This window comes from Sinocyclocheilus grahami, unplaced genomic scaffold (genome assembly GCF_001515645.1).
Source record: "Sinocyclocheilus grahami isolate Dianchi unplaced genomic scaffold, SAMN03320097.WGS_v1.1 scaffold829.1, whole genome shotgun sequence".
NCBI classification, from domain to species: Eukaryota; Metazoa; Chordata; class Actinopteri; order Cypriniformes; family Cyprinidae; genus Sinocyclocheilus; species Sinocyclocheilus grahami.
Genome location: NW_015506008.1, coordinates 357738 through 380868, shown reverse-complemented (window position 1 = coordinate 380868; position 23131 = coordinate 357738). Strand labels below are relative to the sequence as shown.

The 23131-nt window shown below is 36.8% G+C and overlaps 1 protein-coding gene across 1 annotated transcript; it reads right to left on the bottom strand.

Annotated features, from left to right (window-relative positions):
• Positions 1-1704: 1704 nt before the first annotated feature.
• chrna6 (cholinergic receptor, nicotinic, alpha 6) lies at positions 1705-22103 on the bottom strand. The gene is made up of 6 exons (XM_016247267.1): positions 21851-22103; positions 13522-13661; positions 12107-12151; positions 10682-10791; positions 9461-10520; positions 1705-1773 (listed from the first exon to the last, which is right to left on the bottom strand). The coding sequence occupies exons 1-6, from the start codon at positions 21906-21908 to the stop codon at positions 1705-1707; spliced, it is 1482 nt and encodes a 493-aa protein (XP_016102753.1). The 5' UTR covers positions 21909-22103.
• Positions 22104-23131: the final 1028 nt, after the last annotated feature.

The following is a 23131-nucleotide window of genomic DNA, read 5'->3' as shown; positions in this document are numbered from 1 at the left end:
TTTTTTTCCCCCCAGAGTTCCAGGTCAAGTGTGAGGTGATTGATGTGAGATTTTCGTTATTTTGTTACCAACAGCTGTTATAGGAGTATGCCAGGACTGAAAGCCCCCATTAAGGATTATTTTTCTGTTCCTAACGTATATAATGTAATAAAACATAGAAATTATATTTTATAATAAAATATAGAAATTATATCATATGTACGTATTTGAACATTGGTCAAGCAACATGTAGCAAAAAGTAGCAAAAAGGTTTGTTTTTTATAAAAGGGTTTGTTTTATATTTATTTATATTAAATATCACTGAAGCAGCATGTAATAAAAAAGGGGGTTTTGATCAATTTTTGATAAAATAAATACAAAGGCAGGTAGATGCAAACAGTCTTAAATATATAATATAATAAAACAAAATACATTTTATAATAAAATTTATAAATTGTATATTGTAATACAACATTATATATTTATATCATAATTATTCATATTAAATATTGGTGAAGCTGTGTGTAAAAAAGTTTGTTTTGATAAAAAGTAAATATAAAGGCAGCTAGAGGCAAAAGGCCTCAAATATATAATAAATCATAAAAAAATATTATAATAAAACATAAATTACTGTATATCATAATATATTTGTATTAAATATTGGCAAAAAAAAAAAAAAAAAGGTTTTGATAAAACAATCATTCAAATATAAAGGCAGCTAAAAAGGCCTAAAATATTAAATATAATAAAACATAAATAATAAAATGTATAGCTTTTGCTAATTGCATCCCCGCAACTAGCAGACATTTGTCTTTTGCATCAAAATATGTAATAGATTCTCACTTGCTATAAACATATATACAAATTGTATATACATTTCTATATACATGTTTTAAATTAAATGTCAGATCAAATTATCTCAAATTTGACGTGTCATTTCACACAATGACCTTATGAATCATGACAATTTAACAATGACAATGAATTAATTCGGAACGTAAGGCCCTTAATAGGCTCTTAGGTAAAGGCTTTGGCCCTGCTGTACCCTACTCTCCTGTAATTTTAACAAAAACATAAATGTAACAACCCTAACATCATAGCAGTTTAATTGCTTTCTGAATAGCAGCATAACACCATAATCAAAGAGCTTTATGATGATAAAGAGGTGATTTATGAGGGGTTTTCTTGCTAGTAAAACAAAAGCTGCTGTGTGGCTTGGATAAGCATAACCAAAGCTCTGCACACTAGAATTCATTATTGAGTGATAGCCTCTTCCCTTTACTTCCAGTAGACTTGACTGAGATGTGTGTGAGTGAATGTGCACACAAGTTTGCATGAGCATGTACTCTCTTCCTCATATATTCTTGCTGGCCGTAAACATATATACGCATAAACAAACTGCTTTATGTTTCCTATCTAACCCGAATAGGAACGAATGACATCCATATGTGACTGTGCATCTGTTTTTGTGCTTGTGTATGTTGGACTTTAAACCCTTTACACTAAACACACAAGAGGCTGCAGCAGATGAACCATCCAAAAATCACACCTGGGGCCCTTTTATACTGTGTGTGTGCCAATAGCTAATATTCTTCACCCTGTAATTTTCCAGAAATTACTTCAGTGATGAGTACACTGCTTTCAGAAAGAGTGTTCGCATTGATTTATCTGTAAATCATCCTTGATAAAGCCTACTGAGAGATCTATTAGACACTTAAAAGCTCTCTATCCCTCCAATGTGCCTTTATGTGTTTGTGGAAGACAACAAACATTCCTCAGCTCTGCTTTATACGCCTGTTAGAGAGAAAAAAGAGAGAGAAAGAAGTAGCAGCATAAACACAAAAGACAGTGGGAGTACAAGGAGCACCCGGTGAACAGGTGAAATTAAAAAGTTTTCATTTGCACTGAGGACGGCCCTACATAAGCTCAAATATAAATCAGTGCAGGATTTTGTGCTCTGCGAGTTGAAATGAGGTGATATCCTTGAAAGACCAGCAGTGACAAGATAAAAACCAAGCCAGTCAGTCAAGCTTAGAAAATGATTCTGCATGCCTGATCAAAACAGGGAAGAGAGAGGATTTTATTATGTTGTTTGGAGAGAAAGAGAGACAGAGCGAATGAAATGCCTCACTGCTAATGTAATCGACAGGCTGTCCTTATAGATCCCTAAAACTCCCTAAAAAATGGCTTCTTATCATGTGCCACTCCTTGAAAATATCACAGATAAAATGGGGATTAAAGAAAGGACAGTTCTTATTTAGCAAACAAATGCTCCGCATTTTATACCTCTCTCCATTTGATGGAGAAATGTTTATTATTCAAAAAAAGCTTCTCGATTGTCTACCTCCCTTGGAGTAATCCCAATGGATACTGTAGCTGTAAACCTTCATAAACCATTTCTATTTTGAGAACAATGAGGGATACAGCTGTGTGCTTCTGTGTGGTGACAGTGAGGCCGATTATTAGTGGACTAAACAGGATGTGAAAGCATCTGCACTCACAAATCGAGTAACAATTCTGCTTTTCAGGCCCATCACTGTCATAGTTAAAACCCGTGTGATAGTTTTGAACACCATGTTGAGCAACGCTAAATGCATGTTACACCTTTGAGGCGTGATGTACACATACACACACACAGACATTTACTTGCTATAATTGCTATCTATATGGGAACATTCCATAGACCTCTATTTTTTTTATCTGCAGCTAGTTATAAATACTATAACCTAATCCGAACCCAAAACCTAGGGTTGGGTACCGAAACCCGGTACCGATATGGTACTGATACCTATGTAACCGGTATGTACTAGAACCGAATCAGAACGCAGATTTCGGTGCCTCATTTCGGTGCCATGCTTGAGCGATCGATTGAAATATTTGTCCTCTGGTTCTCTGAAACGGACGTAAGAAGCACCGCACGTGAAAAATAATTTTCAGACTGATTAAATGCACGTGAACTCAAGTCGGAAAGCTCTAATAATACAAATCCAACAAACCTTTGTAGTAACGAGAGTGTCCATGTTGTTTTCACATTCCGACTTAAAAACTCGGGAAATGAGAGCATCCGAGGAGCGCGTTAATGCAGTAATTACATTTGCTCTGGTGGCAGCAGGTAGCCTTCCGTTAACTAAGCTAAACATGTTTAAATTAAAATGCTAAACTTCCCTTGTATTCACATTTCTAAACCTGTTGTCCAACAAAAGAGAACATTATAACCTTTTTACTCCACAACACCAGTCAAATGCTTCCTTTTGTGATCTGATGTGGCTTCTTGTCACAGAATGAGGCAGAAAATATGTTCCATATGCTACTTTAAAAAGAATAAATCGATTAGCAATGGATTATAAATATACTTAATTATCATGAAAATACCAGAGATGGCTTAAATAACACATATCTGTATTTATTCTATCCCCTTATCCTAAACCTACCCCTTACACAAAACGCTCTGCTGTTTTAGATTTTCAAAAACCTTCATTCTGTATGATTAATAAGCTGTTTTCCTCATGGGGACCAAAAAATGTCTCCACAAGGTCAAAAATTACTGGTATTACTGTCCTTGTGGGGACATTTGGTCTCCATAATGTAGGGAATATCACGTACACACACACACACTAAATGAGGACATACTGCAGATTTGAACATGTTCAGCATTTTTAGAATAAAAAGGTACTTTATTTATTAATCATTTAACATTTAAGGAGATCCCCAGAATTCCCCTAAGCAAAGTTTGTCAGATTTCGCTTGTTTCTGAGAACAATATTGTCTCTGAAGCATAGCTAACTAACATACAGTTCCTTGGACAGACACATACTACAAATAGGTCAGTCCACTATGAACCAACCTGACAGCAGCAGAATCTATGTTTGAGTTATGACGGTACCATGTTGCTGTAGGAAGCACTATGATTGGGTCTCTAGTGTTTAATGTCATACTATGATGACTAGCCTCGAGTTTGGCATTAATAAGAATCCCAGGTCTCTCCCCAATGAGATGGCACAATTTAATCATCTCGACCGAGGACTATGAAAAAATACAGCAGAGGCACAATAGGTAGGTAGTCACATAGAAAACCTTCTTATAGGGACTCTCATACACAGTCTAGGTGTTTTGCTTATCCATGGCCTGTTCTGCTGTCTCTTCACGGTCATGTGTCGTGTTGAGTTTTAGTGGCCGCTGTCCTTGGTGTTGAACAAAGGCCTTTAACAAAGTGGCTGAAGTGTTTGCTCCACTACAAAGCAAACAAGGCTGCGTTTCCCAAAAGCATCGTAAGCTTAAGTTGATCGTAGCTCCACTGGTTTCAATGGGTGTTCGATGTACTTAAGCTTACGATGCTTTTGGGAAACGCAGCCCAAGTCAGTCAATCATCTTCAGAGACACTAGAACCACAATTTAAAACCTCAGGTTCAACGTCAGGGTTAAAACAAGTTCAGGATACACCCTAGAGCTCAGCTAACTGAATGTCAAATGCTATTGGTGCTGAACGCTGCATAAAACAAGCTTAATCAAAGAATTTGGATCATTTGGAAGTTGTTAAAATGTTTAAAAAGACTGTCAAAATTCTACAGTAAATAACTGTTAATTGGTTAATGGTAAGTTCCCTTACTTTATACATGGAAAAACTATAATCTAACATTTCATGTCATTTTACATGAAAATACTGTTGAGACATGTTTGGAAGTAAAAAAAACGAACAAGTCATCTTATAATTCACAGTGAAAAAACCTAACCTTTTGTACAATGATTACTGACTGTTTGATAAATCGCTTTGTTCCTCTTTGGATAAAAGCATCTGCTAAATGCATAAAGGTAATGTAAATGTAAATTTAGGTGTGTGCATAAATATGACAATGTTTTGTATTTGTGTGTTTGACACTGTAGACCTATTATAAGTATTTATCTCAGCTTGTGGAAAAGCTACTTGTGATGAACTTTGATTCTTCATGTAGCTTTCTCTTTATCAATAGTGTTATTTGTCAGATCATGTTAAAGGTACAAAAAAGATTTTTGTTGCAGGGTGGCCTTTTTTTTGTGTAAATTATAGTTTTAAACTGTAAATGTACAGGTAACATTTTTACTGTATTTTTGGAGAATTATTCTGGCAACCACAGCTGAAAGTTTTTTTTTACAGTATGAGCTTTGCATTTACATTTAGGCATTTCGCAGATGATTTTATCCAAAGCAACTTACTCTGAACACAAAGCATACATGACCTTGGCATTGCTAGCACCATGTCCTACTGTTTGAGTTACAAGAGCACTCTCAAAAAAGAACATAAACTACATGAACCTCCGTTCCTGCTGCCTCAGTCAGCCCAGTTACACCAGCGGGTGTATTTGTTAGAACACATACACAATACGCTCTGGAGAAGGAGGCTTTGCTATTGGATTAGAGGCTGCTGTTGCCGTGACAAAAGCTTCAGATTCCATATATAGTGACAAGGAGGCTATAGCCAGACCATGGAGAGCAAGGCACACCACAACAAAGAGCTAAAAAAAACTATAATAACAAGAGTAACAATAATACTAATTCAGGAAGGACAGAAATGTGGTATTTTGAGGTAAGCCTGACCTCAGAATTTAAGCACTGCAAAATAAGAGAAACAATATCAAAACTACTATCCTCTAAGAGAGAGGAAGATACATGTGTGCAATTTATTTAAAGATAAAGCCACACATATCCAGTCTGGTAAAGAACCAGAGGAAAAACTGACAAAGGGAGAGGAATACAAATGCAAAAACATGCAAATGCCCAAACAAATGTTAATTTTGGAAATGGTGGCACATCCACAGTAATCAGTATAATGAATCAGGATGAACACACAGAAGGGAAGAGGGTAAGAGAGAAAGAGGTTTTGAGGAGCACTCTTATGCAAAGTTCTTTTCAAACAGCAATCAAGAAAATGTACTCAACGTTCATCTACTTGAGTAAGCATGCACAAACAGACAACTTTGATCGTTCATGTCGTCTTCTCATGAAGAGAAATGATAAATACATTTACTATGATCACTGAATAAACACAGATCTTGGACTATTACTGTGTGACCCAAATTCCACTAGACTGCAATATGAGAGACAACAACAGTAATCACTATTTGTTTTTACCTGTGTGACTTTGTGTATTGCATTTTGTTTTGTGTTAGCAAGTGCCAGACAAAGTGTTTCACTTACACCCCAAGTGTTATAGGTGTTATGCTTTAAAGTGTGTATTCATATACACTGTGATTTTCCATACACATAAACCAAGGCAGAGGTGGTGCATTTTCCCCTTTATAGTCGTCTAATGCTCAAACAGACTCAAAGTCATTTTCCTGCATTATGTTGTGATTTTCATAAAACCTATGATAAAGTGTCTGCTGCCTGAAGCTAATATATCAATAAAGAGCAGTTGTGTGCAAAATTGCAGATTAAAGGAAGAGGCTTCTTTTGTTTTATGCTAATTTCAGCCAAATGTTGGTAATTAGATTTTTTCCTTACATCAGTGTGAATGTTTACAGAAGAATTTTTCTTTGGAATTAATTCATTACATGAGCCTTTGGAGCTACAGCCAAATGTTGGCACATATAAAAGATGCTATTGCAGTCTGTATGCTTGAGATGCTATTGATTCAAGACATTCTGCTGATGTAAAGAAGACAATAGACATTCCTGAAACCAATGCAGACACAGCATAGTTTTTCTATAGTGTTTCTAACCTGTTACATTTGGCTTTTTTAATTGTTTTTATTTATTTATTTATTTATTGGTTTTCTCTCAAAGGATGGCAGTGTAGGAACTTTGAGTGCCCTCAATTAACCATTTACAATTTTTGAAAAATCATTATCATGTGGTAATTTGAAAATGGAATTATAAATTAATTGCTGCAAGATTAATGTACATTAAATATAATATAATGGGAAAAAAATTAATTTATTATTTGATTTATCTAATGCCAAGTTTTCGCAATTTTTAGAGCTCCTCAACTGCTCTAAAGTAATATTGAAGAGTTTTGATTTTGTAGTATATATAAATATAGCACATATTTAATCTTTGCAGACTGACTTGCTAAATCACTGTACTTTGCTGCATTTAAATTGCAAAAAGTGTCATTTCCACACACCATAAACAGTGCTACATGATTATGAATGTGCTAGAATTAAGTCAGATCATTCTGAAAGAGTTTTTACACTTAGGAAATGATTATAAAAAGGTGCTGCTTCAAAAGACCTAATTCTAATAAAACCAGTCATAAAACCAGAGGCAATTTTAACCTCCGACTTAGCAGCCAAGCCAAGATAAGCATGTGGGTTTAACAGACATACGTCACGTTTCCCAGACACGCACCACATACATGCACTCACTGCTTGCCGAGTTTGACACAGAGGCAGTAAGACAGAAATTATAGTGTGTACAACAAAAAAAAACTTTTATTTGAAAGACATCTGTTAAAAAAAATTACAAAAGTGTCAGAAGCTGACAAGTGGAAGTGGAAAAAAAATGTTAAATGGTGATATTAAAGAGGGGATTATGTATCTGATAGAGCGAGAGAGAGAGAGAGCGAGCATGAGTGTGAGAGAGGGAGGGAAAGCAGTCATTTTAATAGTCTGCACAGCACTCAAAACAGTTAAGGATTAAGACATCGTGGTCAATACAACTGCTTCAAATGGAAAAATCTTCAACATGCAATATCATAGCAATGAGACACACTAAGTAAAAAAAATTTAACAGACATACGTCACGTTTCCCAGACACGCACCACATACATGCACTCACTGCTTGCCGAGTTTGACACAGAGGCAGTAAGACAGAAATTATAGTGTGTACAACAAAAAAAACTTTTATTTGAAAGACATCTGTTAAAAAAAATTACAAAAGTGTCAGAAGCTGACAAGTGGAAGTGGAAAAAAAATGTTAAATGGTGATATTAAATTTATTAAGATATTAAAAAGGGGATTATGTATCTGATAGAGCGAGAGAGAGAGAGAGAGCGAGCATGAGTGTGAGAGAGGGAGGGAAAGCAGTCATTTTAATAGCCTGCACAGCACTCAAAACAGTTAAGGATTAAGACATCGTGGTCAATACAACTGCTTCAAATGAAAAAATCTTCAACATGCAATATCATAGCAATGAGACACACTAAGTAAAAAAATAATAATAATAATAATTAATCTCATTCTAAACACAAATTATTTGGCATACTGGGACCCGATTAGTCATTTTTATTCTGGAGTGCAGCCATGCCACAACTCAAAGATATTTATAGATCACTCATATTCTTGACTAATTATGTCCCATAATCACACGGCTCAGTGTTTATCCTTGAAGATTTTGGTGAAATAATCTACACAATATTTTTGTGCTTAAACTGGATTTCCTCTACTCTCTTCCCACCATCGTCTTTTGCAGATTTTCCTGAGTGACTGTTGAGTTGAGAGAAGATGGCCATGTTGTTTGGTATAAAATGCCACATATCATGTGTGTGTAATCAGATATTGTAAGTGCAATGTCATTTTGAGTAGTGGACACAGAACACCAGTCAGTCTGATTGGTCTTCTTAAGCAAAAATAGAACAGGAATTAATATGACAGCTCAGAAGCAGCCATCCCATGAGTTGAATGACTTGCACTCCCTCAGGCTGTTACATGCCAAGAGATAGCCTCCACAATTCAGTGAGAGAGACGTTTCTTAGGCTGCACAGTACAATGAGTCGGATTGGCAAAACCGACAATGAGTTGATCCAACAAACTAAAAGGTCTTAGACATATAGTTGAATAGTTAGTGTGATGCACCTCACACCTCTCCAGGGAACCCCACGGATTTCCTCATGACATGAAGAAAGTTCTGCTAGAATTTCAGAGTCAAGAAAAAGTATAGATGATAAAGACTTTTCGTAGAGAGGGCTTTACCATTATGAACTGCAGAAACAACACTGAGCCCACAACACTGACCTCAAAGCCCACAGCTCTGGTCAGGGATGCATATCTTCCTCTTTTGGTTGGCTGAGCAGATCTGTACGCAAATAGGAAACACCAAGGCTGTTCTACTAGAATGTTGATGATGTTAGCATACCATGTTTTTGACGGTACAGAAAGAAATGCATAAATGAATAGCCTAGGGCCACTGATGCATGGATGCATCTTTTCCTAGAGAAGCACACTGATCTGTTATAGATAAAAACATAGGACACCTGACCTTTCCGCATAATTTGAAGAGACCTATACTGGCATAGGAGATCTGTGTTCACCCTTGAAGATGCCATTCCCTGACACAGGGTCCTCCCCTAGAAAGGAGCTCCAGTTTGCTGAAGTGCAGTTTGCTGCCCAGCTGACACTGATGTGACTACTCTCTTTTTTGACAAAAAAGCTCTATTGCATGTGGATTCAAGTTCCATGTAAAAAAAAAATAGAATACAATTTTGGCAGTGTCTTTGGCAGTCCAGATAGCACAATTCCGTATAATCAATGTGTTGAACCGAGTGGATTGACTGAATGGGAAACGCTTACCTCTTTGGCTTTGTTGCGGCTCCTCATGTTCTCAGCAATGTACTTCACACTCTCAATAGCCTGTTTGATCTCCGGTGACACCACAGAGAAAGCCACAACTGTGTTAATAGCCTGTGAGCTCAACTGACGACTCACTTTTCCACAATCCCCCTCGGTTGCCTCTTTCATTGGGTGACATGGGCATCCCCCTTTCTTTCCTTCTAATGCTGCTTTCCCCTCTCCAAATTCCAAAGAGTTCATTGCTCCCTGTTGAGATGCACTGTTTTTCCTCTTCTTTCCCTCTCCTCCTCGTCCTGCTCCAGTCCCGGACGAGCCCCCACTTTCTAGTCCTCTTTTCCCAGAGGACTCTGATAGATCGAGAGGCCTGCGCATGAGCATGATGCGGGGTAAAGTACGGAGGAAGACGGTACGGACCCAGCTAGGCATAGTGTGGGTCATAGGGGTGCGATAGTGCACATTCAATACAAAGACTGTGATGACAATGGAGAGGGTGACGAAAATCATGGTGAAGAGAAGGTACTCGCCTATCAGAGGGATCACGAGTGAGGTGGATGGGATAGTTTCCGTAATGACAAGAAGGAACACAGTAAGAGAGAGGAGTACCGAGATGCACAATGTCACTTTCTCACCACAATCTGATGGAAGGTAGAAGACAAGTACTGTCAAAAAGGAGATGAGGAGGCAGGGGATAATAAGGTTGATAGTGTAGAAGAGGGGCAGTCGCCGTATGTAAAAACTGTAGGTTATGTCTGGGTAGATCTCTTCACAGCAGTTGTACTTGATGTCATGCTTATAGCCTGGTGCATCGATGATCTCCCACTCTCCACTCTCCCAGAAGTCTTTAAGGTTCACCTTTGAGCCAATAAGAACCAGGTCAATCTTGGCCTTGTCATAGGTCCAGGAACCAAACTTCATAGAGCAATTCTGATAGTCAAAGGGGAAGTAAGTGATGTCCATAGGGCAGGATGATTTGAAGATTGCAGGAGGGACCCAAGTGATGGTTCCATCATATTTCAAAAGAGCTTTGGTTTTGTCCTCCACCAAGAAGTCCCCAACGGCACTGTGTCAGAAAAAGAACATTTGAATGTTATGACTGCTGATGCATTCATAAACTAGCTGTTAGCTCCGACCATGTTCATTTGGCTTCATATAAAAAAGGACCTGAAAATATCAAACTTAAATTCATAGAAGTTGCAAGTTAGGTTGGAAGACTCGACTCACTTGTTGTAAAGTACAATGTCAGGCCTCCAGATTTTATTTGATGGGACTCTGATGAACTCAATTCCATCAAACTCTGCTGGTGACCACTTCAGCTTATAGTCATTCCATATCTATGACGAATTCACAAAAAATACATTTTTTATTTTATTTTTAAGCCATGACCTAAAGATTAATACATATGCTCCAAGCTTTGCTGCCTATACAAGTGACACAGTTTTAATCTGGCATTTACACTTGTGTGCATCTGTCATTTGACAGTCTTTGAGTGTTTTTGTATGTGCATCTCTCCATCAGCAGAGAAAAAATGAAAGCGCATACTGTATTCTGCTTGAGCAGGTATGATGTTTATTGAAGTTTGTTATCAAATGTGTAGGAGTGTATTTGCAGTGCTGTATGTTTGTGCCCATCTCTGTCTCATTTTGTGGTTTGTTGACATGTCTGTGCAGAGATATGTTATTAGGCTTGCTGATCTCTCTGTGTTCAGTGATATCGAGCATCCTGCTATCAGGCATTGCACAGACTTATTGTACAATACTACAGGGCTTTACAAAAGCACATACACATTCTCAGAAAAATTCTGCAATATTCATCCAAATCTAGACAGCCCCCCCCCCATCCAAAACACAATCCGGCTAGGGCAACACATTTTCAGTAACAATATTACACAATGTTACGTACATAAATCACAACTGTCAACACAAAATGCTGATTTAAGCAATAAGTTCAGCAGTAATGCTGGGGCATCTTGTACTCATTATTGTAGCACTGAAATATGTACTGTATCTACGTAATATATGTCTAACCAGACATTTTTACAGAAACCCTGTCACTATTAAAGCAAAAGAAATACATTCAATATAAAATAGTAAATAAAAATATAGCAGTTGTTAAGACAAATTAAATTCAAAGATCAAATGATGCATGTATCTTCATACTTAGGGGATGAAAAATAGGTTCACTAAATAAATAAGTTCAACTAAATAATAACTAAACCTTTGCTGACTGTGAAATAACTATTCATAACAGTAGTTTATTGTTCTGCTGATTTTTAAAAACAATAAAGTGAAATGTTTGATCTGGTTAGACTAAACTCTTTTTGCACATATATTACCATATTTTTAACCTCTTTCTTTCCATTTGTTTTTGGAGAAAACTACTGTGCTACCTTTGAGTTTTCCATTATTTCCATAACTTTTCTTTTCTATGGTGTCCTGTTTCCGCTTACTCGCCTGCTCCATGTACAGTGTATATATCTACTGTATTGTTCTTCCCCATCATTACTCAACCCCATCCTTTGCATGTTTATGCTACACACGTTTTCTTGTTACATTCTTACCAACAGCAATACAACAAGACATAAAGAAGATGAGATGTCTGTGTTAACACATTCACAAGCCCTACATTCTGCACACAGCCATCACTTACATGTCTCAGCCAGAGATTTGTTTCCATGATCTGATTGACTTCATCCTATAGAGAGGAAGACACAGGTAGAAGCAAAGACAGCCACCCCCTATTATGTAGAATGGAACATGTTCTAGCAATAAAATCAATACAGTTCTTGTCTAATGGCAAAGAGACATCTGACAAAAAAGGGGGTTTGAAGGGTTAAAATTTCAGAAGTACTTTCATCTACTTGCTTCAAGTGTGTACTGTCTGCATTCATCACTGTATTAACAGCTCCTGCATATCCACAAGAAAACATCTGGGGGAAAAAATGCTTGTTGGGCAAATTTTCCTTAATCCTGGGAGTGAGTGAGTATAATCTATAATCCAGGATTGTGTTCTCTAGAGTGGTGGGTTATGGCTTGTTAATCTCTCAGGTGTCTGTCTCCGTGAAGCAAGAATAAAGGTGTGCTGATAATCTTGGCCGCTTTCCCCGGGTGAAGTGGAAATTTAATCCAGGAGTTTTAAGAGGAGTGCTGATTTGTATGACGCCGGCGAAAGCACAGAGTCTGCACTACTTCCTGTAATAGTGGGGCGCAAAGGCTTTTAACTCAATTGCTCTCTCTGACCACAGTAAATGAAACAAAAAGCTCTCACAACAACTGAAAACAGCACAGAATTCCACTTACAGAAAGCCACCTGCAGAGCAAATCCTCTTTTTTCCAATTTGGAATAAAAGACCTCACACACTATTCATACATTTATTTCTTTGAGTTTAAACTTGTACACCTTAATTAATGTGACTAGAATCCTTTAGTTTTTGACACAGATGTTTCAGCTTTGTTTGATTTTTTTCCACAAGCATAATGCTAAAGAGTATGATGATTTATAATTGATGTCCTACAGAGTTTATTCTTTAGAAAAATATTTACTAAAGATGCACAAAAACATAAACAAAAAGTCAACATTACATTTCTATACTTTTTTTAAATGAATGTTAAAAAATTATAAAAATAACAACAAAAAATATGTTGTTTTAAATGACACAAGTGAATTTAGGCATCACAATGTACAGTATGAAAATATATATTCATATTGGGATTTGCTAAAGATTTAACAGTGTTATTCAATTATTTTAAAAGATTTCAATGAACATTAGACGATGGAACATGTAATATAAATGTAAAAATAAGGGAAATGTGAACAATATGAACAATATCCAGTATTTACCAATATCAATAATAATAAAAAAAACTCTAATATTGGCTAATACTTAAAAATCTCTAATATTGGTTAAGAAAAACAATATGGTATCAATATATTATGTAACCCTACTACTACTGACTGCAATTCAGGCTTAAACATTTTTATAGGCTTACATCTCATCTCAAATACAATGTATGGACAAAAAAGCAGGTTAAGTATTTTGAGAGAGTGGACACTGGTTTTCTTACCACTTTAACAAGCTGTGAGATGGAGACCTCAAACTCCACAGTGACGGGGTCAGACACATTTTCCACTGGCCGAATGAACTGATTATACCTCCTGAATAAACGACGAAACAGCCTGTCTTCACCTTTAGATGAGAAACATTCTGCACAAATAGAGATAAACACACACATAGGAATAGAAGTCTACTTTAGTATGCAGTGCACTGGGTGGGACCCAGGGATAGACTTCATTTATAATACAGTGAATGGTGAAGTGGAACTACAGAGAATGAGACACATGCAATATAACATTCAGCACCGGGAATGTAACGTGCTATACATTAGCAACAGTAGCTGACTGATATCCAGTGCACTATCCATTGCTGTGTCAGCTATATTTGTATGATAACACAATGTAACAAATTTGTTTGACTTACATTTTTTTAAGGTTCTTCTGTAATTCTGTGTTGCTGATTATTGTTGTACTATTTATTTTCACGCAGCATTTATATTTTGGTAAATATTTAGGTCAGGTAAATTTTAGAACTTCTATCATTAATTATGAAACATTGATTAAGTTTTGTTCTAATTTTGTAAGCTTTTTTTTTTTTAGGATATTTTGCTTTTGCAAGGATGGGAACATTCTAGAAGTTTCTGGAATATTCTAGTACACTCCAGCCATAACAGACAAAAATCATCCAGTGTGCACTTCTGAAGTTTTAGACGACTCATTTTTGTTAAACTGTTGTTATTATGCATGTAGCATGTCATTTTTATGCATGAGTAATAACAGATAAGCTTGTATAAGTGTCAACATATGTTTTTAGATTTCATGAGCACTGTTAATGATTCACAAAATGTCATGTGATTTTCGTATTCAGCATGTCAAACTTCATAAATAAATATTAAAAATAAAAACCAAAAATTTGTTTAGTGGTGCAATAATACATTAAGAAAAAATGTGTTGTGTTTGTGTTTAGCTGTGCCCTCACTCTATTTCTTATTTTACATTTTGAATGTGTGGTTTTGTAAATGCTGTATGTGAGTGTGTGTACTCTGTTGCTTTTAACACATTCCTCAGAAAATAGAATCGCTTTAAAATAATGCACTCTGACGGAGCTAGACAAGTCTGAAGGAACACTGAAGAACACGGGAAAAGTCAAGGACAGGTTAGGGGTGAACTTAAATGTAGAGTTTTTTCTTAAAATGGGATATAAAATTTCACTCCACAGTACTACTAGTTAGTTTATAACATTGAACTTAACTTGTCTGGAGCAGTTTCTCTTAAGACAAGTCTAACAGGATACTGGTTGAAAGTGTAGTCACATATGATCTTTGACTTTACTGAAGCAAAAAGTACAAACAGAAGCAATGTAAGTTACATCGTTTGCTCACCAATGGATCCTCTGCAGTGAATGGGTGCCGTCAGAATGAGAGTCCAAACAGCTGATAAAAACATCACAATAATCCACAAGTAATCCACAGCACTCCAGTCCATCAATTAATGTCTTGTGAAGAGAAAAGCTGCATGTTTGTAAAAAACATCCAGCATTAAGGCATTTTAACTTTAAATTGCTACTTCTGGTCAAAATACATAATTCATAATAACACTTTCTCCAGTGAAAAAAATGCATTGCCTGTTGTCCTTTACATCAATTTACACCGACATATTTGTTTAAAACTGCTTTTGCTCATAAACCGTACTTGATCTGTGCATATTTTTCTCCTGATTCATAAGTGATGACTGAAGAATGCTGTGTTATGGATATTGTACAAACTTTTATTTTATACAATATTACTGTATACAAACACTCAGCTGGATGGACTGGAGTGGTGTGGATTACTTGTGGATTATTGTGATGTTTTTAATCAGCTGTTTGGACTCTCATTCTGACGGCACCCATTCACTGCAGATGATCCACTGGTGAGCAAGTGATGCAATGCTACATTTCTCCAAATCTGATGAAGAAACAGTCATCTACATCTTGGATGGCCTGAGGGTATGTAAATGTTTAGCAAATTTTCATTTTTTTGGTGAACTATTCCTTTAAGATTTAAGTTAAGAATTTTAAGTTTTATGCTATCCTGTAGCTGTCATGTAAAAAACACAAGGCAAACAGTAGAAACAGTATACTGAATTTTATTATATGTGGTTTAAAGAAATAATGTAATGATAATCAATGACATTATGCCCTGTATCAGCTTCGCTAATATAACTGCAACATAAATTGACTTCAGTTGCCTTTTGTAAGCAGTCATTTGCAGTTATGACCTCTGTAAACTTCTAGCAAAAATGGAAAAGGATTGAATGCAGTGAGTCTTATATAAAAGTCAGTTGCCAGGAACTTTAAACACCCAGACACACTCATACACTGAGAGTTCAGTGCTGCTGTCTCATGCGTGTATGGCTCTTGTTTTACTTTCCTCTTCTAATTACTTCAACTAGTTAACTCTCCAATGGCCCCTCTGTTAATGGGGTTAGCCAAGGGTAGCAAGGCCCTGCTTCCATTAATTAAACTGACTTAACCCTCATTCAAATACATAAGATAGAACGTGGAGAGTTGAAGTTTAGAGTTAGCTTTCTGAACTCCATCAAGCTTAAGATAAATTAAAGTAGAACAGTGTCCACATGGAGCACAAATTCTCTCAAAGTTGAACTCTTAAACAGACCCTGGTAGGAATCTTAAAAGGATAGTCAACTGACAAAATGCTGAATTAACACTGTCAGTTAAAAAAATAAAACAGGATGAATATTGTATGTCCAAGATACTATTTACAAAATCTGGCAATTAGATCAAATGTATTCCATTTCAGAGCCCAATTCACATAAAAGCGTAAGAATGGAGCAGAGATGACATATATGATCATAATTGCAAGAGAGCTGTCAGTGGCCACAATGAGGATGGAGGCTGATCAAAAATAGCAGCGGTACTTACTTTAAATTACAGTTCATAACAGTTAAACACAACACATTTGACTTAGTCCACTGGATTCAGCACTGAAGTCCATTAAAAATGCAATTACAAAAAAGCCACAGGTATGAGTCACTGTGGAATTTATTCCCTCTTTACTGAAATTAGTTTCTTAGAAAAAATAGAGTACCAGAGATTGTGCATGTGCTGCACTTCCTTCATCCTCTAATAGAGATTTTATACATTGCGGTCTTCTTTTTTTTTCGTGGTAAATTTGTATTCATTGCGCACAGGGTATGATGAAACTCCAATAAGGCACATGAAAAGGTTTTGAGGGTTTTGATTAGTGATGGATGAAATATTCACAATATGTGCACAATGATTTTGCTATATATAGATAGCAATACGGGCACTCAGTGGCAAGAATGCTTTTCACTCAAAAATTTCATCTTAAAATGTTTTAGTAAAATATGTTGCACACACTGCTGTTTATTACTATGTTTTGTTATATTGGTGCAATATAAATGAAAATAAAATAAAACTGACGCTTTCTTCATTTAGTGAAATCCAGTGTGGGACACATACATTAGTTTAAAACTGAATTTTTCTTGCATTAAACATTTAAATCTATTTGGCAGCAACGACTGTTTGATCAAACTTATGGTTCATTTAAAATGACTCTTTTAAAGCCATACATGTCAATATATACTGAATATCGTAAAAATGCTAAAAAATATATATTGATATGGTTTTAACTATATTAACTGACCTTATATTATCCAAAGTACATTAATATTTCTAGAAACAGGTTTGATGGAGATGAGAGAAACACACAAGCAGCAGCAACGGTGATGAAGAAAGTTCAATCGGTTGGAAAGACTAAAGAATCATCTGTGATAATATAAAGCCATGTGCAAGTCACTTGTGAACTACTGCTGAGCACATATGCACTCATGTAGAAGTAATGAGAGAGAGAGAGAGAGAGAGAGAGAGAGAGCGAGAGAGAGAGAGAGAGAGAGAGAGAGAGAGAGAGAGAAACACTCTTCTCTGTTCTTAGTGAGCAGGTGAGCAGGACACTAAGTGTGTTTCTCTGTCAGATGAGGAAAAGCATTACAGATATAATCAGACAGGTGAGCTGTTCTTGTTGCCCAGGGACATGAGACTGCCTGCCCTGCAGCAGCATACACACGCCTGTTCCCCGCAGCAGAGAGAGAGAGAGAGAGAGAGAGAGAGAGAGAGAGAGAAACACTCTTCTCTGTTCTTTCTCTCAAAGTGAGCAGGACACTAAGTGTGTTTCTCTGTCAGATGAGGAAAAGCATTACAGATATAATCAGACAGGTGAGCTGTTCTTGTTGCCCAGGGACATGAGACTGCCTGCCCTGCAGCAGCATACACACGCCTGTTCCCCGCAGCAGACTGTGTGCCTCTGTGTGTGTGTGTGTGTGTGTGTGTGTGAGGTGCTGTCAGGACATGCGCCACTGTCTGTGTATGTGGTGCATATGTGTGCACTCTCTATCTGGAACAGAGTATGGAGGACATGTGTGTCTGTGTGAGCTTGTGACTAATTCCGAGCACAGGAAGAATGACACTTAGCCACCTGGAAATCTTCATATTTCCAGCACTGTCATCCATTCTTTAAGAAGTAAGCTTCTCTGATGGTCTCGAGGAGAACTTAGGGTGATCTTCTATCATAATTTCTTCTTCTCTCAGTTCACCCTACATATGAATTGGAGCGTTACCTCATATCACACTGAAACATATCAAATTGTGAAACCGCAGGGTCCTGGGGCTCCAAGACCTTTGACATCAACTATATGCACCAGCCTTAGGAAGACAGAAGAAACAGAGGTGGAAAAGCTGGGATGAAAAAGAAAAAAAAAGAATGGGACACAATTCAAAATGCTTTACACCCATTCTTAAGGTGAGGAGAATCATTTTCACTTTTCTTTTGTTTACTTTCTTTTGCTTTCTTTCCTTTGGAAAAGAGGGGTTTACCTCCCACAGCCGCTCTCTCTGCTGGAACCACATTGATTTCTCTCCTCAGCACCAAAACACAGATGTGAAGCTATAGAAAAAGAGCGCTTGAGTGGATAAAAGAGCAATTCTCCCCAGAGGATGTTCCTCCATCTAACATTGGATATATGTGTAAAGCCTGCCGTATGATTTTACACACACACACACACACACACACACATATACACATATACAGTATATATAATCCTGTATATTGCACTGTCACACAAGGTGTGATCAAGCATGACAACAAAATGCACAAACTACAATACATATTTATTGTCTACTATATACTATTAGTATTATCCTATATTTTATAATATACTATATGCTATACCTATATATACTATTAAACAATAAGTTATTTTTGCAGGAAGTGACAAATACAATAATATATTTGTTTAATATATCTCATGAGTCATATTTGTGATTTTTTTTATGCCAACACTACATGAATATGGATCACAAAAGAGGCGAGGCACTAAGTACTTCTAAAATATTTACCTTTTATTCAGGCAGATTAAAAAAAATCAGTAGAATAAAATCTTAGCAATACTTTTCTTCAGGTATTATCGATGCATTTCTATCATGACAGCTCTCAGACGATTTTAGCATGGTAATGGATATGGCAATGTTAATGTATTTGGTCTTGGCGGAACAGATCTGCTATGCTGCTGAATTGCAGCTGCTGTTGGTTATTGCTGTTGTTGTAGATTATTGCTAATGCTGCTGCTGCTTTAAAGCAAGTACAGGAACTTTCTACTGCCAATACATACAGTAAGCCGATGCGGTGCTGTGAGTATTTAAGACACTGCTGCTGCACAAATTGCATATAAGATAACCCATAGCACATCTATACAGGTGGAGCTGGGGAAGGTGGAGGGTTTCAGAGGAACTCTGAAAGTGCGCTGTGAACTGCTCTAGTGAATGCTAACCAGCCATTTAAATGTAAAGCAGTAATCTCATTGGCTGCGTATACAACATGAACCAATCAGCTTGTGCCAAGTAGTTTAACAATATGAATATCATCAGTTTGCGTTAACGACCTGTCACCCTGCGCCATCTACAGTTTCATGACAGAAATTGCCATTTGTTGTAGTTTACATTACATGACTGAAAATACATCAGGCATACATCAGGCCACTGTAGTGGCCACCATGAATAGAAACATTGATTCTTAAGACTCAACTTTAAATGATTTAAAATAAGACAAAAGTTTTAAATTACGCAAAAAAAAAAACGTTACGACAACCTTTTTTTTCTTTAAAGAACCCTGGTTCCCACTGTCTTGCAAAACATAGATATTAATTAATAATAAATGAATAAAATTGCATTACTTTTTGAGCATTTTAAAATGAATATTCTTTTTTCTACTTTTGCCAAGCTCTAAAAAAATGTATCAGGTAAAAATTATGAATAATTTTTTTTTTTTTAACTATTAACCCGTATGCATTAAATCACAAACAACAGGAAAAATCTCAGGGCCTTTGAATATTGTGGACAATGGGGGGCCTCTGAGTCAAAATGATTGAGAATCCCTAAATTAAAAGGTATTTGTTAATTGGGCATTTTAATGGAAATTTCCTTGGTTGTACTATACTTTTAAAATAAAACAGTTATGCAATGTTCACAAAGAGAGAGAATGCTTAATTATAAAATTTAGTGTGTGTGATAGAAAAGTTTCAAAGTTTCTAATGATCATTCAGTTTTTCTTTCAGTCCTTTAAACTTTAAAAACGTTCATATTTTTCACGTACCTGCAAAAATGCATCAAAGGGATTATATAGCTCATCATCTAATCCTACAAAACCTGAATTGTATTGATCTTGTGTCTAACTCTGCAGCATGTGATAAAAGAAGAATATAATGAAACAAAAATAAATGATTAAATCAAAGATAAATTGTCCATCCTAACTGATGACAATCAATTGAAAATGTAATGACTATTCCACTGCAAATCTTTGGTACACAAATCGCAAACGATATGAGTACTGCCTCTCCCTTGCTCCAACATAGCACTCACCAGAACTTTATATCTGTGCATATCTCCTGAGAAGCCTTTCCTAGGCCCTCTGGTGTCCTTCTCCAAACATCTCCCTCTGTCTCTTCCCTCCTCCTTGTGATCAGTCCAGCATGGAGAGAATGACATGCAGCTAGAGCTGAACACAAGTTCATCCTCAGACAGCTCCTCTTTTCCAAGCTCAGAACAGCTTCAGGAATGTAGCAATGTGAAAACTCAACAGGATGCAAGCTGTGTGTGTCCTTTGAGTGTTTGCCTGTTTCTAAGTTTATCCCTAAATGTGTGACTCACTCTTGACTGACACGGTTGCATGGCAGAGATCAAAAGTGACGCATCTTGTTTCTTATTTAGATCAAATAAGTTATAAACGATATGGAGTTACCAGCTAAACCAAACAAGAAGAGAAGGAACTTGCAGCAGACACTTAACCCACGACCGAACGTGGACTTGTTGCTAACTTTACGTAACAGCTTTCTAAGACTTTAAATATTTCAGCGCTCTGACGCACATGCGGATGTTGCCGAAAGTGGAAAGCGACGCGAATAGCCCGCATTTCATTACAACAATGCCACTGGGCTCACCTACCGGTTTCATTCTGCCGATGAAAGGCTTTAAAGCGATTAAACAAAACTGTGCTTTCGTGCTATAAATTTAGCAACAATTGTGCTATAAAAGACGAATATGCGCCCGAAACTCCGCGTTCCGCGCAGCCTGAAGCATGGATTTGACTATATTAACACGTAACGCTTTGGCAAAAATCGTTATTAAGATTATTATCAAAACAACACAACTAATCTATAAACAGATGCGATGTCAATGTCACTGTACGCCAACAGACTAATTACCAATTTAAATGCACAAACCCAAGACAGTCAACTATAGTGCTATATTTTGCATTACAAATGGGATGTGATGATTTACCCAAAAATCATGTCATGAATTATTCATCACCGTGTGGTTCAAACTTACTTTGCTACGTGGAACACAAAAGAGGGTGATTGGCAGAATATTCCTGACTGACAACAATCAATTGCCATCTTTATAATGCAGTAAATAGCGACCGAGGGTGTCATTCTGCCTAATGCATCTTTTTGTTTTCCACAGAAGAAAGTAAGGTTTTGAAAAATATAAGGGTGAATGGTGACAGAATTTTCAATTTGGGAGAACTATTCCTTTAAAACACACGAGAACTGAGAAAATGTCCTTAAATGAGGAAAGTAGTCCACAGGTAGGACAGTAGAGCATGATTGTTCATTAGTTCAATACTGACTAGACTAGAGTGTGGGCTTATACTTTTCTCCGCTTGATCTCAATGCCATTGTGACCACAAGTGACGAAGAGAAAGTAACATTTTTTTTCAATGTTACTGCATTCATAAAATGTATTAATATCTTGAATACGCAACTTACCTTGCGTTATCAGGACAACTGAAAGAAAAACCAAAGTGACTCTCGCTGCAGAATTCATCGAGCGTCGCAGGTAGGGAGTGTGTCTCCCTTTCCAAAAGAAAGCAACAAATTCGTGAATGAAGGAGCAAAGGAGCAAACTGTAGAAAGGGTGTTTGTGGATTCCGGTTGTGTGGCTGAGTTGAGTTGTGCTTTCCTGCGAGCAGAAGAAGCGCGTGAGGTGGATTCGATTTCGTCCCTCCCCCTGGGCGCGTGCATCCTTCCCAACGCGTGTCTCCAAGCAAGTGTCGTTAATGAGACGCACAATTACAGGGTCTTTTATACAGCAATTTAAATAGTTTTTAGTGCAAATATGATAATTCTGCCATCATTTACTCAGCTTGACGTCGTTCACGTCTTGCAAGACTGTCTGAGAACACAAAAGGGGGCATTTTGAATGTACTGGGCTGCGTTTCCATGCATTGGAAATGAATGGAGACTTAAGATACAAAGCTATCAAAAAGATGCAAACTCACTTTTAATGTCAATGTACACTTGCTGTCTTCTAAAGCCATACCATAGCTTTGTGTGACGAACAGTCCGAAAGTGAAGTCTAATTCGTGAATGAATCATTTAGATCGGTTTTGTGAAATGGCTCAACCGATTCATTGATAAGATCGACTCAAACCCGTTCCTTCAACTGGTTCGCTCAGAAATGTGAAAGCACTCGTCTTTCTCATCAATGCACCTACATTTTCATTGAATAAAAACTTACGTTTTAGCTATCGTGGTTCCAGAAGACTTCATTTGAACCACTTTTATAATAGACTACTGTACTTGGTGTCTTTTTTGAGGCTTGACATCTTCAGCTTTTATTGTTAATGCATGCAAAAACTCAGTATATTCTTCAATGTTTCACCTTCTGTGTTTCACAAAGGAAAAAGCCAAGTAGGTTTAGAAATTGAGTGTAATGATGACAGAATGACCTTTAGAGGGATGTTCACCCAAAAATGGAAAATATATGATTATTAATTCACCCTCATGTCATTAGAAACCTGTAGGACTGATTTTCTTCTGTGATTTTCTTCTGTGGCTTAAAGGTTGTTTTACTTAATCATTTGTAAATCCAAAGCTGTTTGTGAAGCAACAACAAGTTTTTGCATTTTACAATGCAAAAACGTGTTGTCCTTGTTACACATACTCATACACTGTTTTACTGTAACATATACACAGTCATTTAAAATCTCAATGGAATTACTTACTATTTCTTTAAAAACACATCCTCTTCCCTTTGTCCCTTTATCG